The sequence below is a fragment of the Salvelinus fontinalis genome, chromosome 14 (assembly GCF_029448725.1).
Source record: "Salvelinus fontinalis isolate EN_2023a chromosome 14, ASM2944872v1, whole genome shotgun sequence".
In the NCBI taxonomy this organism is placed as follows: Eukaryota; Metazoa; Chordata; class Actinopteri; order Salmoniformes; family Salmonidae; genus Salvelinus; species Salvelinus fontinalis.
This window is the reverse complement of record NC_074678.1, coordinates 10,026,156-10,043,229: the sequence shown is the minus strand read 5'-3', so window position 1 is coordinate 10,043,229 and position 17,074 is coordinate 10,026,156. Positions and strand designations below refer to the sequence as shown.

Below are 17,074 nucleotides of genomic sequence, written 5' to 3'. Positions count from 1 at the left end.
AAACCATTGAATGAGTAGGTGTGTCCAAACGTTTGACTAGTACTGTAAATTAATGGTAAATAATGAATCGTATCATTTTGGAGTCACTTTTATTGTAAATAAAAATGTGAATATATTTTTAAACACTTCTACATTAATGTGGATGCTACAATGATTATGGATAATCTTGAATAATCATGAGTGAGAAAGTTACAGATGCAATAATATCATACACCCAAGACACGCTAACCTCTCACCATTACAATAACAGGGGACGTTAGCATACCCCCAAGACACGCTAACCTCTCACCATTACAATAACAGGGGAGGATAGCATACTCCCAAGACATGCTAACATCTCACCATTACAATTAACAGGGGAGAGTAGCATTTTATATCACACCCCAAGACATGCTAACCTCTCACCATTAAAATAACAGGAGATGTTAGCATTTTATATCATACCCCTAAGACATGCTAACCTCTCACCATTACAATAACAGGGGAGGATAGCATACACCCAAGACATGCTAACCTCTCACCATTACAATAACAGGGGAGGATAGCATACCCCCAAGACATGCTAACATCTCACCATTACAATAACAGTGGAGAGTAGCATTTTATATCACACCCCAAGACATGCTAACCTCTCACCATTAAAATAACAGGAGATGTTAGCATTTTATATCATACCCCTAAGACATGCTAACCTCTCACCATTACAATAACAGGGGAGGTTAGCATTTGATATCATACCCCAAGACATGCTAACCTCATTACAATAACAGGGGCGGTTAGCATTTTATATCATACCCCCAAGACATGCTAACCTCTCATTACAATAACAGGGGAGATTAGCATTTTATATCATACCCCAAGACATGCTAACCTCTCATTACAATAACAGGGGAGGTTAGCATTTTATATCATACCTCCAAGACATGCTAACCTCTCATTACAATAACAGGGGAGGTTAGCATTTTATATCATACCCCCAAGACATGCTAACCTCTCATTACAATAACAGGGGAGTTTAGCATTTTATATCATACCCCCAAGACATGCTAACCTCTCATTACAATAACAGGGGAGTTTAGCATTTTATATCATACCCCCAAGACATGCTAACCTCTCATTACAATAACAGGGGAGTTTAGCATTTTATATCATACCCCCAAGACATGCTAACCTCTCATTACAATAACAGGGGAGTTTAGCATTTTATATCATACCCCCAAGACATGCTAACCTCTCACCATTACAATAACAGGGGAGGTTAGCATTTTATATCATACCCCCAAGGCATGCTAACCTCTCACCATTACAATAACAGGGGAGGTTAGCATTTTATATCATACCCCCAAGACATGCTAACCTCTCATTACCATAACAGGGGAGGTTAGCATTTTTTGGGGGGTATGATATTTGTGCGTCTAACTTTCTCACTCATCATTATTCACAATTAATTTAGGATTGTCCAACAAAATTGTAGAGTCACAACCTTGATATAGCCATTGTGTGCAAATGAATATGGGACCAAATACTTCACTTTTTATTACTTTAATACACATAAGTGAATTTGTCCCAATGATTTTGGTCCATTAAAATGGGGGGACTATGTACAAAAACTGCTGTACTTTAAACGGTTCACCCAATATGGATGAGAATACCATCAATTTTATGCTGACAGTCTGCACATTTACCTCATAGTCATTGAGTTTTGAGTTTGAGTGCTCATTCAAGGGTTTTTCTTTATTTTTACTATTTTCTATATTGTAGAATAGTGACGACATCAAAACTATGAAATAACACATATGGAATCATGTAGTAACCAAAAGAGCGTTAAACAAATCAAAATAGATTTTAGATAATTCAAAGTAGCCACCCTTTGCCTTGATGACAGTCTTGCACACGCTAGGCATTCTCTCAACCAGCATCATGAGGAATGCTTTTCCAACAGTCTTGAAGGAGTTCCCACATGCTGAGCACTTGGCTGCTTTTCCATCCCTCTGCGGTCCAACTCATCCCAAACCATCTCATTTGGGTTGAGGTCAGGTGATTGTGGAGGCCAGGTCATCTGATGCAGCACTCCATCACTCTCCTTCTTGGTCAAATATCCTTTACACAGCCTGGAAGTGTGTTTTGGGTCATTGTCCTGTTGAAAAACAAATGATAGTCCCAATAAGCGCAAACCAGATGGGATGGCATATCGCTGCAGAATGCTGTGGTAGCCATACTGGTTAAGTGTACCTTGAATTCGAAATAAATCACTGACAGTGTCACCAGCAAAGCATCCACATTTCCTCCTCCATGCTTCATGGTAGGAACCACACATACGGAGATCATCCATTCACCCACACCATCACACCTCCTCCTCCATGCGTATGTGGGAACTCCTTCAAGACTGTTGGAAAAGCATTCCTCATGAAGCTGGTTGAGAGAATGCCAAATAGGACTATCTTCTGTATACCAACCCTACAACACAACTGATTGTCTCAAAAGCATTAAGAAGGAAAGACATTCCACAAATTAACTTTTAACAAGGCACACCTGTTAATTGAAATGCATTCCAGGTGACCACCTTATGAAGCTGGCTGAGAGAATGCCAAGAGTGTGCAAAGCTGTCATCAAGGCAACGGGTGGCTACTTTGAAGAATATCAAATATATTTTGATCTGTTTAACACTTTTTTTGATTACTACGTGATTCCATATGTGTTATTTCATAGTTAATATGTCTTCACTATTATTCTACAATGTAGAAAATAGTTTTAAAAAATTGGAGGAATGAGTAGGTGTGTCCAAACACATACTGGTAGAACAGTATGTAAACATTATTTAAGTGACCAATGTTCAATGACTATGTTCAGTTGAAGTCGGAAGTTTACATACACTTAGGTTGGAGTCATTAAAACTCGTTTTTCAACCACTCCGCAAGTGTCTTGTTAACAAACTATAGTTTTGGCAAGTCGGTTAGGACATCTACTTTGTGCATGACACAAGTCATTTTTCCAACAATTTTTTACAGACAGATTATTTCACTTATAATTCACTGTATCACAATTCCAGTGGGTCAGAAGTTTACATACACTAAGTTGACTGTGCCTTTAAACAGCTTGGAAAATTCCGGAAAATTATGTCATGGCTTTAGAAGCTTCTGATAGGCCAATTGACATAATTTGAGTCAATTGGAGGTGTACCTGTGGATGTATTTCAAGGCCTACCTTCAAACTGAACCTCTTTGCTTGACATCATGGGAAAATCAAAAGAAATCAGCCAAGACCTCAGAAAAAAAAGTGTAGACCTCCACAAGTCTGGTTCATCCTTGGGAGCAATTTCCAAACGCCTGAAGGTACCACGTTCATCTGTACAAACAATAGTACGCAAGTATAAACACCATGGGACCACGCAGCTTTCATACCGCTCAGGAAGGAGATGCGTTCTGTCTCCTAGAGATGAACGTACTTTGGTGCGAAAAGTGCAAATCAATCCCAGAACAACAGCAAAGGACCTTGTGAAGATGCTGGAGGAAACAGGTACAAAAGTATCTATATCCACAGTAAAACGAGTCCTATATCGACATAACCTGAAAGGCCGCTCAGCAAGGGAGAAGCCACTGTTCCAAAACCGCCACAAAAAAAGAGACTACGGTTTGCAACTCCACATGGGGACAAAGATTGCACTTTTTGGAGAAATTTCCTCTGGTCTGATGAAACAAAAATAGAACTGTTTGGCCATAATGACAATCTTTATGTTTGGAGGAAAAAGGGGGAGGCTTGCAAGCCGAAGAATACCATCCCAACCATGAAGCACGGGTTTAGCAGCATCATGTCGGGGTGCTTTGCTGCAGAAGGGACTGGTGCACTTCACAAAATAGATGGCTTCATGAGGAAGGACAAGTATGTGGTTATATTGAAGCAACATCTCAAGACATCAGTCAGGAAGTTAAAGCTTGGTCGCAAATGGGTCTTCCAAATGGACAATGACCCTAAGCATACTTCCAAAGTTGTGTCAAAATGGCTTAAGGAAAAGAAAGTCAAGGTAATCGAGTGGCCATCACAAAGCCCTGACCTAAATCCTATAGAAAATGTGTGGGCAGAACTGAAAAAGCGTGTGTGAGCAAGGAGGCCTACAAACCTGACTCAGTTACACCAGCTCTGTCAGGAGGAATGGGCCAACATCCACCCAACTTATTGTGGGAAGCTTGTGGAAGGCTACCCGAAACGTTTGACTCAAGTTAAACAATTTAAAGGCAATGCTACCAAATACTAATTGAGTGTATGTAAACTTCTGACCCACTGGGAATGTGATGAAAGAAAAAAAAGCTGAAATAAATCATTCTCTCTACTATTATTCTGACATTTCACATTCTTAAAATAAAATGGTGATCCTAACTAACCTAAGACAGAGAATTTTTACTTGGATTAAATGTCAGGAATTTGTGAAAAACTGAGTTTAAATATATTTGGCTAAGGTTTATGTAAACTTCCGACTTCAACTGTACATAGAGCAGCGCTCTAAGGTTCAGGGCAGGGGACTGGGCGGAGGCCAGCTAGTAGGTCGGTCCTAGCTTTGATGCACCCTTACTATCTCCGCCTGGAAGCGGGGTGAACAAGCCATTGCTCAGGTGGCTGAGGTCCTTGATGATCTTTTTGGGCTTCTTGTGACACCTGGTGCCTTAGATGTCCTGGAGGGCAGGCAGTGTGCCCCCGGTGATGCGTCGTGTTGACCACACCACCCTTTGAAGAGCCCTGCGGTTGCGGATGGTGCAGTTGCCATACCAGGCGGTGATACAGCCCAACAGGATGCTCTCAATGGTGCATCTGCAGAAATTAGTGAGGGTGTTAGGGGCCAGGTTGAATTTCTTCAGCCTCCTGAGGTTGAAAAGTTGCTGTTGTACCTTCTTCACCACACTTTCTGTGTGGATGGACCATTTCAGGTTGTGATGTGCACGCTGAGAAACTTGAAGCCCCCCCCCCCCCTCTAGTGCTCTCTCTGCTACCTCCTAAAGTCCACGATCAGCTCCTTCATTTTGTTGACATTGAGGGAGAGGTTATTTTCCTGGCACGACTCCTCCAGGGCCCTCACCTCCTCCCTGTCGGCTGTCTCGTTATTCTTGGTAATCAGGCCTACGATTTCAGTTTTGCGTGAATGCTGCCATCTATTCAGAAGGTTTTGGTTAGAATAATCCTCACACTGGAAACAACATCCTCTATACCACTTCCTGATGAACTCTATCACCGAGTCAATGTTATTCTCAGAGGCAACCCAGAACATATCCCAGTATGCTTGATCAAGACAATCTTGAAGCATAGATTCTGATTGGCCAGAACAACATTGAACATTCCTTACCACGGGAACTTCCTGTTTACGTTTCTGCCTATAGGAAAGGAGGAGCAGAATGTGGAGGAGTGATCTGATTTGCCAAAAGTAGGGCAGGAGAGGGCTTCTTAGCCGTCCCGAAAGGGGGAGTAGCAATGGTCAAGAGTGTCTTGATGAACAAGTAGAGCAAGTGATGTGTTGATAAAACTTTGGTAGCATTTTTCTCAGATTTGCTTTATTGGTCCCAAGCTACAATAAATGCCGCCTCGGGATATGCATTTTCCAGTTTGCACAAAGTCCAATGTAGTTCCTTGAGAGCCGTCGCGGTGTCAACTTTAGGGGGAATATACACGGCCGTGACAATGACCGAAGAGAATTCTCTCTGGAGATAATACAGTCGGCATTTTATAGTGCGATATTCCAGATTGGCGGAAGAAAAGGTCTTGAGTTCCTGTATGTACCATATTCACACCATGATAGTTAATCATGAAACATACATCTCCGCCTTTCTTCTTCCCGTAGAGTTCTTTCTTCCTTCCTGTCCGCGCGATGTATGGAGAACCCCGCTGGCTGTATGGACGGGGACAGTATATCCGGAGAGAGCTATGATTCCGGAAACAGAGTATGTTACAGTCCCCGATGTCTCCCTGGAAGGAGATCCTCGCTCTGAGCTCGTCTACTTTATTGTCCAGGGACTGAACATTAGCAAGTAATATACTTGTATGCGGTGAATAGTATGAACGCCTCCTGAGTCGGACTAAAATCTCACTCGGTATTCCTCTTCTTCGTCGGCGGTGTCTTGGAGCAGCCCCTGAGATGAGTGAAAATGCTTCTGGAGGTATGAACAACACTGTTCCACATCAAAGTGGCGTGAGTGAGGAAATGGCTGGGACCACTCCTTGAAGACAAAGCACAATAGTGTTCTGCAGCGTATCAGCCCTGCCTTTGATGTTTAGTGTGTTCCAAATGGCACCCTATTCCCTATACTGTACACTAGAGCTTTAGGTGCTCTGGTCAACAGTAGTGCACTATATAGGGAATTAGGGTCCCGTTTGGAACACAGACGTTGTGGGTTTTATTCCTGTCCTTTGAGAGCAGAATTTGATCTGCATTCTGCATGGCCTCCATTAGGACATTACAGGTTCATTAGGGGAGATCTAAATGCTTCCATATATCCTGCATCATCCCCACAGGGGTTGAAATCCTGCCAATACATGCAAGGTTTGTTTCTTTCTTCTCCTCTCCCTGATCCTCTATTTCTTTATTTTCCTCTCCTCTCTACACTGTCCTGAACTCATTGTACCTCTCCGATCTGAGCTTCTTTCTCTCTCTCCATCTCTCTCGCTCTCTCTCTCTCTCTCTCTCTGTCCAGCCCTTCTCAGCAGACCAGCCAATAGAAGAACTAGGTCTGTTAGAGGAGGATGTGAGGGGGAGACAGGCTGTGGCGTGGCAGCCCAGTAAAGAGGACTACTACCGTCGCCTTAGCGACCCCGGCCTAGACTACTTCCACAATAACAACAAAACAAATATGGAGAGCTTAAAGGTGATTGGCTGACATACCCACAGTATGATACTGAGCAGATGGTTGGCATACTGATGGGCTTCTGGTGGGTTTCCCCTCTGAGTCTGGTTCCTCTCTAGATGGACTTCCCCTCCGAGTGGTTCCTCTCTAGATGGGCTTCCCCTCTGAGTCTGGTTCCTCTCTAGATGGGCTTCCCATCTGAGTCTGGTTCCTCTCTAGATGGGCTTCCCATCTGAGTCTGGTTCCTCTCTAGATGGACTTCCCCTCCAAGTGGTTCCTCTCTAGATGGGCTTCCCCTCTGAGTCTGGTTCCTCTCTAGATGGGCTTCCCATCTGAGTCTGGTTCCTCTCTAGATGGGCTTCCCATCTGAGTCTGGTTCCTCTCTAGATGGGCTTCCCCTCCGAGTGGTTCCTCTCTAGATGGGCTTCCCCTCCGAGTGGTTCCTCTCTAGATGGGCTTCCCCTCCGAGTGGTTCCTCTCTAGATGGGCTTCCCCTCTGAGTCTGGATCCTCTCTAGATGGGCTTCCCCTCTGAGTCTGGATCCTCTCTAGATGGGCTTCCCATCTGAGTCTGGTTCCTCTCTAGATGGGCTTCCCATCTGAGTCTGGTTCCTCTCTAGATGGGCTTCCCATCTGAGTCTGGTTCCTCTCTAGATGGGCTTCCCCTCTGAGTCTGGATCCTCTCTAGATGGGCTTCCCATCTGAGTCTGGTTCCTCTCTAGATGGGCTTCCCATCTGAGTCTGGTTCCTCTCTAGATGGGCTTCCCCTCCGAGTGGTTCCTCTCTAGATGGGCTTCCCCTCCGAGTGGTTCCTCTCTAGATGGGCTTCCCCTCCGAGTGGTTCCTCTCTAGATGGGCTTCCCCTCTGAGTCTGGATCCTCTCTAGATGGGCTTCCCCTCTGAGTCTGGATCCTCTCTAGATGGGCTTCCCATCTGAGTCTGGTTCCTCTCTAGATGGGCTTCCCATCTGAGTCTGGTTCCTCTCTAGATGGGCTTCCCATCTGAGTCTGGTTCCTCTCTAGATGGGCTTCCCCTCTGAGTCTGGATCCTCTCTAGATGGGCTTCCCATCTGAGTCTGGTTCCTCTCTAGATGGGCTTCCCATCTGAGTCTGGTTCCTCTCTAGATGGGCTTCCCCTCCGAGTGGTTCCTCTCTAGATGGGCTTCCCCTCCGAGTGGTTCCTCTCTAGATGGGCTTCCCCTCCGAGTGGTTCCTCTCTAGATGGGCTTCCCCTCTGAGTCTGGATCCTCTCTAGATGGGCTTCCCCTCTGAGTCTGGATCCTCTCTAGATGGGCTTCCCATCTGAGTCTGGTTCCTCTCTAGATGGGCTTCCCATCTGAGTCTGGTTCCTCTCTAGATGGGCTTCCCATCTGAGTCTGGTTCCTCTCTAGATGGGCTTCCCATCTGAGTCTGGTTCCTCTCTAGATGGGCTTCCCCTCTGAGTCTGGATCCTCTCTAGATGGACTTCCCCTCCGAGTGGTTCCTCTCTAGATGAGCTTCCCCTCTGAGTCTGGTACCTCTCTAGATGGACTTCCCCTCCGAGTGGTTCCTCTCTAGATGGGCTTCCCATCTGAGTCTGGATCCTCTCTAGGCTTCGTCCTCCCACTTCACAAGGTGGCGAATGTGCAAGGTGATGAGCTTGATGCTCCTTTCCAATAAATATCGAGGGTCTTATTCTGGTGACATGATGATCGATGCTTGGCTGCCATTTGACAAATAAAAATAATATTGCTCTTATCCATAATAATCTCATAATGTAGCTAGCGTACTGTGTCTGCCAGCTGTTGGCTAGAGCTCACGTTCCAAGACCAGAGTGGGCACATTTGCTATATAACAAAACTATCAGAGTTAAAAATGCGATGGAAACCAATTTCCTTGTATTTTTCATTCGGTACATGAGAATTTATCCGCAAACATTATCTTTATGTGCACTATGTCATCACACAGACATTCATCAGCAAAAAATCTGTTTGATGGAAACACATCTCTGGTGGGAAAATGTGCATATTATTTTATGCAAATTTGATGTAAACCAAGCTTCTAACCTAGCTACTAACATAGCTTCTAACGTATCTACTAACCTAGCTTCTAACCTAGCTACTAACCTAGCTTCTAACCTAGCTACTAACCTAGCTACCAACCTAGCTAATAACCTAGCTTCTAACCTAGCTACTAACCTAGCTTCTAACATAGCTACTAACCTAGCTTCTAACCTAGCTACTGATCTAGCTTCTAACCTAGCTACTAACCTAGCTACTAACCTAGCTTCTAACCTAGCTTTTAACCTAGCTAATAACCTAGCTAATAACCTAGCTTCTAACCTAGCTTCTAACCTAGCTTCTAACATAGCTACTAACCTAGCTTCTAACCTCGCTACTAACCTAGCTTCTAACATAGCTACTAACATAGCTACTAACCTAGCTTCTAACCTAGCTACTGATCTAGCTTCTAACCTAGCTATTAACCTAGCTACTAACCTAGCTTCTAACCTAGCTACTAACCTAGCTATTAACCTAGCTTCTAACCTAGCTACTAACCTAGCTTCTAACCTAGCTTCTAACCTAGCTACTAACCTAGCTTCTAACCTAGCTACTAACCTAGCTTCTAACCTAGCTTCTAACCTCGCTACTAACCTCGCTACTAACCTAGCTACTAACCTAGCTTCTAACCTAGCTTCTAACCTAGCTACTAACTTAGCTTCTAACATAGCTACTAACCAAATCAAATTTATTTATATAGCCCTTCTTACATCAGCTGATATCTCAAAGTGCTGTACAGAAACCCAGCCTAAAACCCCAAACAGCAAGCAATGCAGGTGTAGAAGCACGGTGGCTAGGAAAAACTCCCTAGAAAGACCAAAACCTAGGAAGAAACCTTGAGAGGAACCAGGCTATGAGGGGTGGCCAGTCCTCTTCTGGCTGTGCCGGGTGGAGATTATAACAGAACATGGCCAAGATGTTCAAAATGTTCATAAATGACAAGCATGGTCAAATAATAATCAGGAATAAATGTCAGTTGGCTTTTCATAGCCGATCATTAAGAGTTGAAAACAGCAGGTCTGGGACAGGTAGGGGTTCCATAACCGCAGGCAGAACAGTTGAAACTGGAACAGCAGCAAGGCCAGGTGGACTAGGGACAGCAAGGAGTCATCATGCCCGGTAGTCCTGACGTATGGTCCTAGGGCTCAGTTCCTCCGAGAGAGAGAAAGAAAGAGAGAAGGAGAGAATTAGAGAGAGCATACTTAAATTCACACAGGACACTGGATAAGACAGGAGAAGTACTCCAGATATAACCAACTGACCCTAGCCCCCCAACACAAACTACTGCAGCATAAATACTGGAGGCTGAGACAGGAGGGGTCAGGAGACACTGTGGCCCCATCCGATGATACCCCCGGACAGGGCCAAACAGGAAGGATATAACCCCACCCACTTTGTCAAAGCACAGCCCCCGCACCACTAGAGGGATATCTTCAACCACCAACTTACCATCCTGAGACAAGGCCGAGTATAGCCCACAAAGATCTCCACCACAGCACAAACCAAGGGGGGACGCCAACCCAGACAGGAAGATCACGTCAGTAACTCAACCCACTCAAGTGACGCACCCCTCCTAGGGACGGCATGAAAGAGCACCAGTAAGCCAGTGACTCAGCCCCTGTAATAGGGTTAGAGGCAGAGAATCCCAGTGGAGAGAGGGGAACCGGCCAGGCAGAGACAGCAAGGGCGGTTCGTTGCTCCAGAGCTTTTCCGTTCACCTTCACACTCCTGGGCCAGACTACACTCAATCATATGACCTACTGAAGAGATAAGTCTTCAGTAAAGACTTAAAGGTTGAGACCGAGTCTGCGTCTCTCACATGGGTAGGCAGACCATTCCATAAAAATGGAGATCTATAGGAGAAAGCCCTGCCTCCAGCTGTTTGCTTATAAATTCTAGGGACAATTAGGAGGCCTGCGTCTTGTGACCGTAGCGTACGTGTAGGTATGTACGGCAGGACCAACTCGGAAAGATATGTAAGAGCAAGCCCATGTAACGCTTTATAGGTTAACAGTAAAACCTTGAAATCAGCCCTTGCCTTAACAGGAAGCCAGTGTAGGGAAGCTAGCACTGGAGTAATATGATCAAATTTCTTGATTCTAGTCAGGATTCTAGCAGCCGTATTTACCACTAACTGAAGTTTATTTAGTGCTTTATCCGGGTAGCCGGAAAGTAGAGCATTGCAGTAGTCTAACCTAGAAGTAACAAATGCATGGATTAATTTTTCTGCATCATTTTTGGACAGAAAATTTCTGATTTTTGCAATGTACGTAGATGGCTACGTATAGCTTCTAACATAGCTACTAACCTAGCTTCTAACCTAGCTACTAACCTAGCTACTAACCTAGCTACTAACATAGCTACTAACCTAGCTTCTAACATAGCCACTAACCTAGCTTCTAACCTAGCTACTAACATAGCTACTAACCTAGCTACTAACATAGCTACTAACCTAGCTTCTAACCTAGCTTCTAACCTAGCTACTAACCTAGCTTCTAACCTAGCTTCTAACCTTGCGTTTAACCTAGCTACTAACCTATCTTCTAACCTTGCATTTAACCTATCTTCTAACCTTGCATTTAACCTATCTTCTAACCTTGCATTTAACCTATCTTCTAACCTTGCATTTAACCTAGCTACTAACCTAGCTACTAACCTATCTTCTATCCTTGCATTTAACCTAGCTACTAACCTAGCTACTAACCTAGCTTCTAACCTTGCATTTAACCTAGCTACTAACTTATCTTCTAACATAGCTTCTAACCTAGCTACTAACTTATCTTCTAACATAGGTTAGTAGCTATCTACTAACCAAGCTTCTAACCTAGCTACTAACCAAGCTTCTAACCTAGCTACTAACTTATCTTCTAACATAGCTTCTAACCTAGCTACTAACATAGCTACTGTCAGTGATTATTTGTCTCTATATATTAGCCTCAAGGTTTGAGAGGCGGGCCAGTACCCAGTGGGTTGCCAATTCAAACTCCAGGGTTGATGGGGAAATGTTGTATATCCAATGTTGACATATCCTATATCCCGAAAGATTCACCATCTCTTTGTTTTCCTGCCCAGCAACCAGAGACAGAGGAGTACCCTCAGGCTCAAAACCCTGCTCTTCTGCCTGAACTTTCTCTACCCACCTCATCCTCCTCTCAACCACAACAATCTGCCATCTCCAGTGTACAACATGTTAAAGTGGCATCAACAGGTGAGGGTAACACCAGTTAGCAGGGCTGTGATGATACCAGTATCCCAATATTTTTTTCCCATGGCAAAAAAATAAAAACACAAAGCAGACCAAATCCTTTTTGTGTGCTATAGCTCGGGAAATAAATACATGTGATTCTGGATGACAAATATGTTTGTTTCCAACGTTAGGGTTGTTTTCCTACAAAAGGAAAATCCGCTTCATGTTTTGTTTCCTTGCCACGATACTAACGACTATCACAATACTGGCATCGTCCCGACCCTAACAGTTTAGTGTTATACCAGTATTGCACTCTATTCCTACTTTATTTATGTATTTATTTAACTTTATTTTTTATTTAAACAAATTTATTTTGTTTTTACTAAGCAGGCCACTACTTGTAATAGTTGGTTTGGGAATTGATTTTCACCATTGGTTCAGTTCAATCATTGGTCAATCCATGACGGTTGGAATTGACGTTTGTGTCTGTTGCCATGTGTTAACACGAGTAGGACACTGCTCTCGTTTAAAACACTAACCAACACATCTGTCACTGTTTTATTCCAGTTGTGAAAACTTTAACTCAGCGTAGCAAGGAGGTGAAAACTGTCAATCTGACCAAGGTTTCAGACAAAAACCTCCTGGCTGGTAAAATCAACGGTGACCAAGGGCTCCTGACAGAAATGAAGTCAACGATTCGTTTGAAACAATCAGAGCTAGTATCCACACAAGCAGTAAGATTACATATTACCCCCCCTTTGATATGTCTTTCTCTGTTTTTAGGATGATATACTTATAAATAGTTGGTCTTCTTTGTCTTCTACAGAATAAGATGGTAGCGGAAGAGAGGACTGTTGATCTCACCAAGGTTCAGCTGGGTGGAAAAAAGCTCCTTTGTGAAATGAAATCCTCACCAGCTGCAGTAGTTAGTTCTTCCTCAGATATATATATATATATTTACAGATTTTGAACCAAAAGCTTTTGTTTTGTTGTTCTTGAACTAATACAGCAAAATGATATGTTATGCTGATAGCCATTGCATTGGATTTACATTGAATTTCCTCTTTGCTCCTCCTCAGATATTTGTGTTTTGTATTAATACTCCTATCTGTTATAATTATGGTGTCCGTATTAGGACATCCTGATAATGAAACAAGTCCTGCTGTGTCTGTGGTTGTCCTAATATGGACACCGTATGTGAATGATGAGTGATATAGCGTTGTCTTCAACAGAGTAAGATGGTGTCGTTTTCCACAGAAGAGGCCGAACCTTCTGAACAGTCTACTGTTGATCCGACCCAAAACGTCCTTTGGCTCGGTGGTAAAAAACTCCTCTGTGAAAGGAAGTCTCTAGAAGCTTCAACAAATGCTGTAATTACTCTTCACTCTCTGATATCTTGTTTCTGTTCTTGGACTAATAGGTCTATTTGACCAAGTTATTTTACCTGATGTGCGGTTTTTGCCTTTTTTCAACAGAGTAAAATGGTGGTGAGACATACATTTTCCGCAGACGGAATCAGTCAGAACAAACCTCCTGAAGAATTGATTACTGTTGATCTGACCAAAAACGTTACACTTGGTGGCAAAAAGCTCCTGACTGAAATGAAGTCTTCAGCTGACGCAGGGGACGCAGTAAACACATCAGATTTCCTCTTCTGTTTTTTAATTCATGTTCGTAGACTTATAACCACCAAGCTGTTATAACGGAATGAATGTTCCCTTTCTTTGTCTTAAACAGGGTAAGATACTGGTAAAGGCTGAGGTAATAACTGTCGATCTGGCGAAGGCTTCTGACAAAAAACTCCTGGTTGGCAAAAACCTGCTCGGTGACAACAAATTCCTCGACAACATGAAATCCATCACATCTCTGAAACAGACAGAAATAACCACAGTAGCTGTAGCACAAGCAGTAAGCATCACATCACTTTTCCTTCTGATATTTCTCTACTTGGACTAATGCTTACTTACTTAGTTCTCTTCGTCTGGTGTGCGACATAAGGCAGCAACAATCTTCTGCCACTGGAGTCTGTCACTGGAGTCTGTCTTTGTCCACAGTCCCACGAGAGACCCATCTTGTCCAGCTCAGTCTCCATATTGGACTGATGGTAAGACAGTCCAATATGTTGGACTGATTGGACAGTCTCCATATTGGTGTTGATATTGTTTTGTCGCTAACAGAACAGGATGGTAGTTCTGCCCACGGAAGAGGCCAACCTGTCAGACATTGACTACCTGGTTCCCACCCATGACGAGCGGGGTCGGCCAATCGCTGAGTGGAAGAGACAGGTCATGGTGCGTCAGCTACAGACCAGGCTATTGGACGAGGAGGACCAGAGGAGGAAGGTGAGGCACTCTGATTTCGTATTCCAATACGGTCACAGCTCTGATTGGATAACCCATGATGCTGTATGGTCACATCAACAGAGCTGGCATGTTATTCGTAGTCATTACACCAATCAGGACATAAAGAGACAGATTTTCAGACCCAGATTAAGTCTACTCATTTCTTGTGTTCCCAAAAAAAAACTGTCCCTCATCGTGTGCATGTCAGTGATATGACGTGTACTGTATATTAAAAACCTCTGTACTGTGTCTCCGCCACCTTTGTAGGAGAATGGGAACAGCACTTCCAAAGCGGTGAACTGGAGGTACTCCCAGGCCCACAACGCTATCCTGGGCCCGTTTGGAGAGTTGCTGACTGAGGACGACCTGATCTACCTGGAGAAGCAGATCCAGAGCGTGTCCAACCAGAAAAACTGTGAAGGCTATGAGACAGAGCTAGCTCGTCTGGCTGAGGAGCTCAGGACCATCCTGCCAGCTCCCATCGTCAACATCACAGCCAGCACTCAGTTCAGAAACCCCAACCAGGAGTCTCAGGTTTGAGTTTATTTGACAACAAACATATTCATACCACAGAGATCCTATTCAATTATATATGTAATTCTATTGTACAAACATGAACAATGTTTCTAGAGTCACACAATGAAGTCAATGACTTATTTCCGTTGTAATCCCTTTAATTAAGGTCCCTCTGCCCGTGTGGTGTAACCGCATCTCAGGCATCGTAAAGAGCATGTCCCTGCTGATGGCCAACCTGGCAGACGGGCCGTACTCGAAGATGCCCAACACAGAGCTATCCACTGTGTTCTCCCAGACCCCAGACAGACCCACCTCTACCCGAGGGCGCAGGGAGAAGATAGAGTCCGAGATCCAACAGTTTGGGGTTTCTGTCCGGAATCTGAAGTCCAACTTTGAAGGTCATGAACAAGAAACAGAAGAAGAGGTCCACACGATGTTAGCCATACCGGAGGAAGGCGTGAGGTTAGAGGTCAGAGGAACACAGGAACAGCCCAAAGAGATGAACCCAGCCCCTGAAGCTGTTCAGAACAGTGACTCAGGCATAGCCTGTGATGACAACATGACCGACGTTAGGGAAACCACCAGTTTACGGAAGGAACGTATTGTGGTGCTGTTCCTGGGCCACTGGAAGAAGTCAGCCTACACGGTGACTCTGAAGACCAGAGAGGCTGAGAGCAGAGCCAGTGTGGAGGAGGTTGGTGGTAAACCTGGGGGGACAGATGGGAGGGGACCACAGAGGGGATCTCAGATGCCTCTGGGACATTTCTTCAAACAGAGGAGTGTCATCAACAAGATGATTGGTGATTGGAGGAGCATGATCTCCAGCGTTCCATCTCGACAGATCCGCCGTCTCCACCGGCAACAGGCACCATACTCCCCTGAACAGTTCCTCCCCAAGGTCATTCTGCACTTTATGCACACACACAGACACTTTCTACACACACACAAACACTTTCTACACACACACAAACTGATTGTGATTCTGAATCTGATTCTAATTCCTCCACAAGGTGGACGGGGCGATGGTGGACTATGACAGCCTGACCCTTGACCTCTTTATGCTGGGGTACTTCCACATCCTGGAACTCGAACTCCCCGCGGACGAGAGGAAGATGAGACACCTGCTGTGCTTTGAGGTGTTTGACCACGTTGGTCGTTTCACCTGGGAGAGCATCCGGGAGTTCCACAAGGCCGTCATGATGGACATCGAGGCTGGGAACCGTGAGTGGAAGGACGGCTTCGAGGACATTAAGGTCAAGTTCTTTGGGAACGTGTCAACGACTCAGTCTGAAGTGCCAGAGGTAGAGAAACAACAGTTCCTACCAGAGGTCAGGCCTGTGCCCAAAGTCATCCTCCAAACCCCGACACCAGATGAAGGGGCTCTGATTAAACAAGGAACAGACATTTCCAGTTTCAGCAATGATGAGATTTGCAAATACATAGACAGGAGTTTCACTTTCTGGAAAGACAAGGAGGCAGAGATTTTTGATTTTGAGTAGTAATTGTTTTCACTGTACCTTTTTTTTAAATCTTTTTTTAAATAGTGGTAGTCTTCTGAAATCAAGTTCTAGTTATGTAGTCTGCTGATATCAAGTTATAGTAAGGGATGGGTGTACTGTAAGTGCATTTTATTCTGAGTGTGAATACCTTTTGTGTTCTTTGTGAATAGTTGTAACAGCTCTTATTATTTAAAGAGAAAGCAATAAGGCCTATGGTAGTAAACTTTCCAATCTTAGAAACAGGTAGTCAGGTGTATAGGACAAAGCTATAACATTATTACAATAAAGAAGCATAAAGGACATGCTTTGTGTCATGTGATTTCCTCTGAGAAGAGTCAGTACTGTCTGTACACCTATTGATAACACGGTTTTCCTTCGTCACACACCCCTCTGACGCATATCGGTATCAATACTATTAGCATGATGTCACCTTGTACCATGATGATGTCACATAGTGTAAAAGGAAAACTTTGAGTTTCTGGCAATGATGCCCTTTATGTACTTCACCCAAAGTCAGACGAACTTGCGGATACTATTTTTATGTCTCTGTGTTCAGTATGAAGAAAGTTAGAGGTAGTTTCGCAAGCCAATGCTAACTAGCGTTAGTGCAATGACTGGACGTCTTGGTATCTGCTAGCATAGTCTTCCAGTCATTGCGCTAACATCAGT

General features: G+C 44.1%; 1 protein-coding gene across 1 annotated transcript in view; it reads left to right on the top strand.

Moving 5' to 3' along the window:
- LOC129869471 (espin-like protein) overlaps positions 1 to 16,705 on the top strand; it is a 37,914-nt gene extending 21,209 nt beyond the window's left edge. The window contains exons 6-16 of the mRNA XM_055943924.1: positions 6,675 to 6,845; positions 11,934 to 12,069; positions 12,616 to 12,782; positions 12,875 to 12,973; positions 13,281 to 13,418; positions 13,524 to 13,679; positions 13,786 to 13,956; positions 14,226 to 14,390; positions 14,658 to 14,924; positions 15,073 to 15,804; positions 15,917 to 16,705. Of these exons, the coding sequence (XP_055799899.1) occupies positions 6,675 to 6,845; positions 11,934 to 12,069; positions 12,616 to 12,782; positions 12,875 to 12,973; positions 13,281 to 13,418; positions 13,524 to 13,679; positions 13,786 to 13,956; positions 14,226 to 14,390; positions 14,658 to 14,924; positions 15,073 to 15,804; positions 15,917 to 16,405 (2,691 nt within the window). The 3' untranslated portion in view covers positions 16,406 to 16,705. The remainder of the gene's footprint in view (positions 1 to 6,674; positions 6,846 to 11,933; positions 12,070 to 12,615; positions 12,783 to 12,874; positions 12,974 to 13,280; positions 13,419 to 13,523; positions 13,680 to 13,785; positions 13,957 to 14,225; positions 14,391 to 14,657; positions 14,925 to 15,072; positions 15,805 to 15,916) is intronic.
- Positions 16,706 to 17,074: the final 369 nt, after the last annotated feature.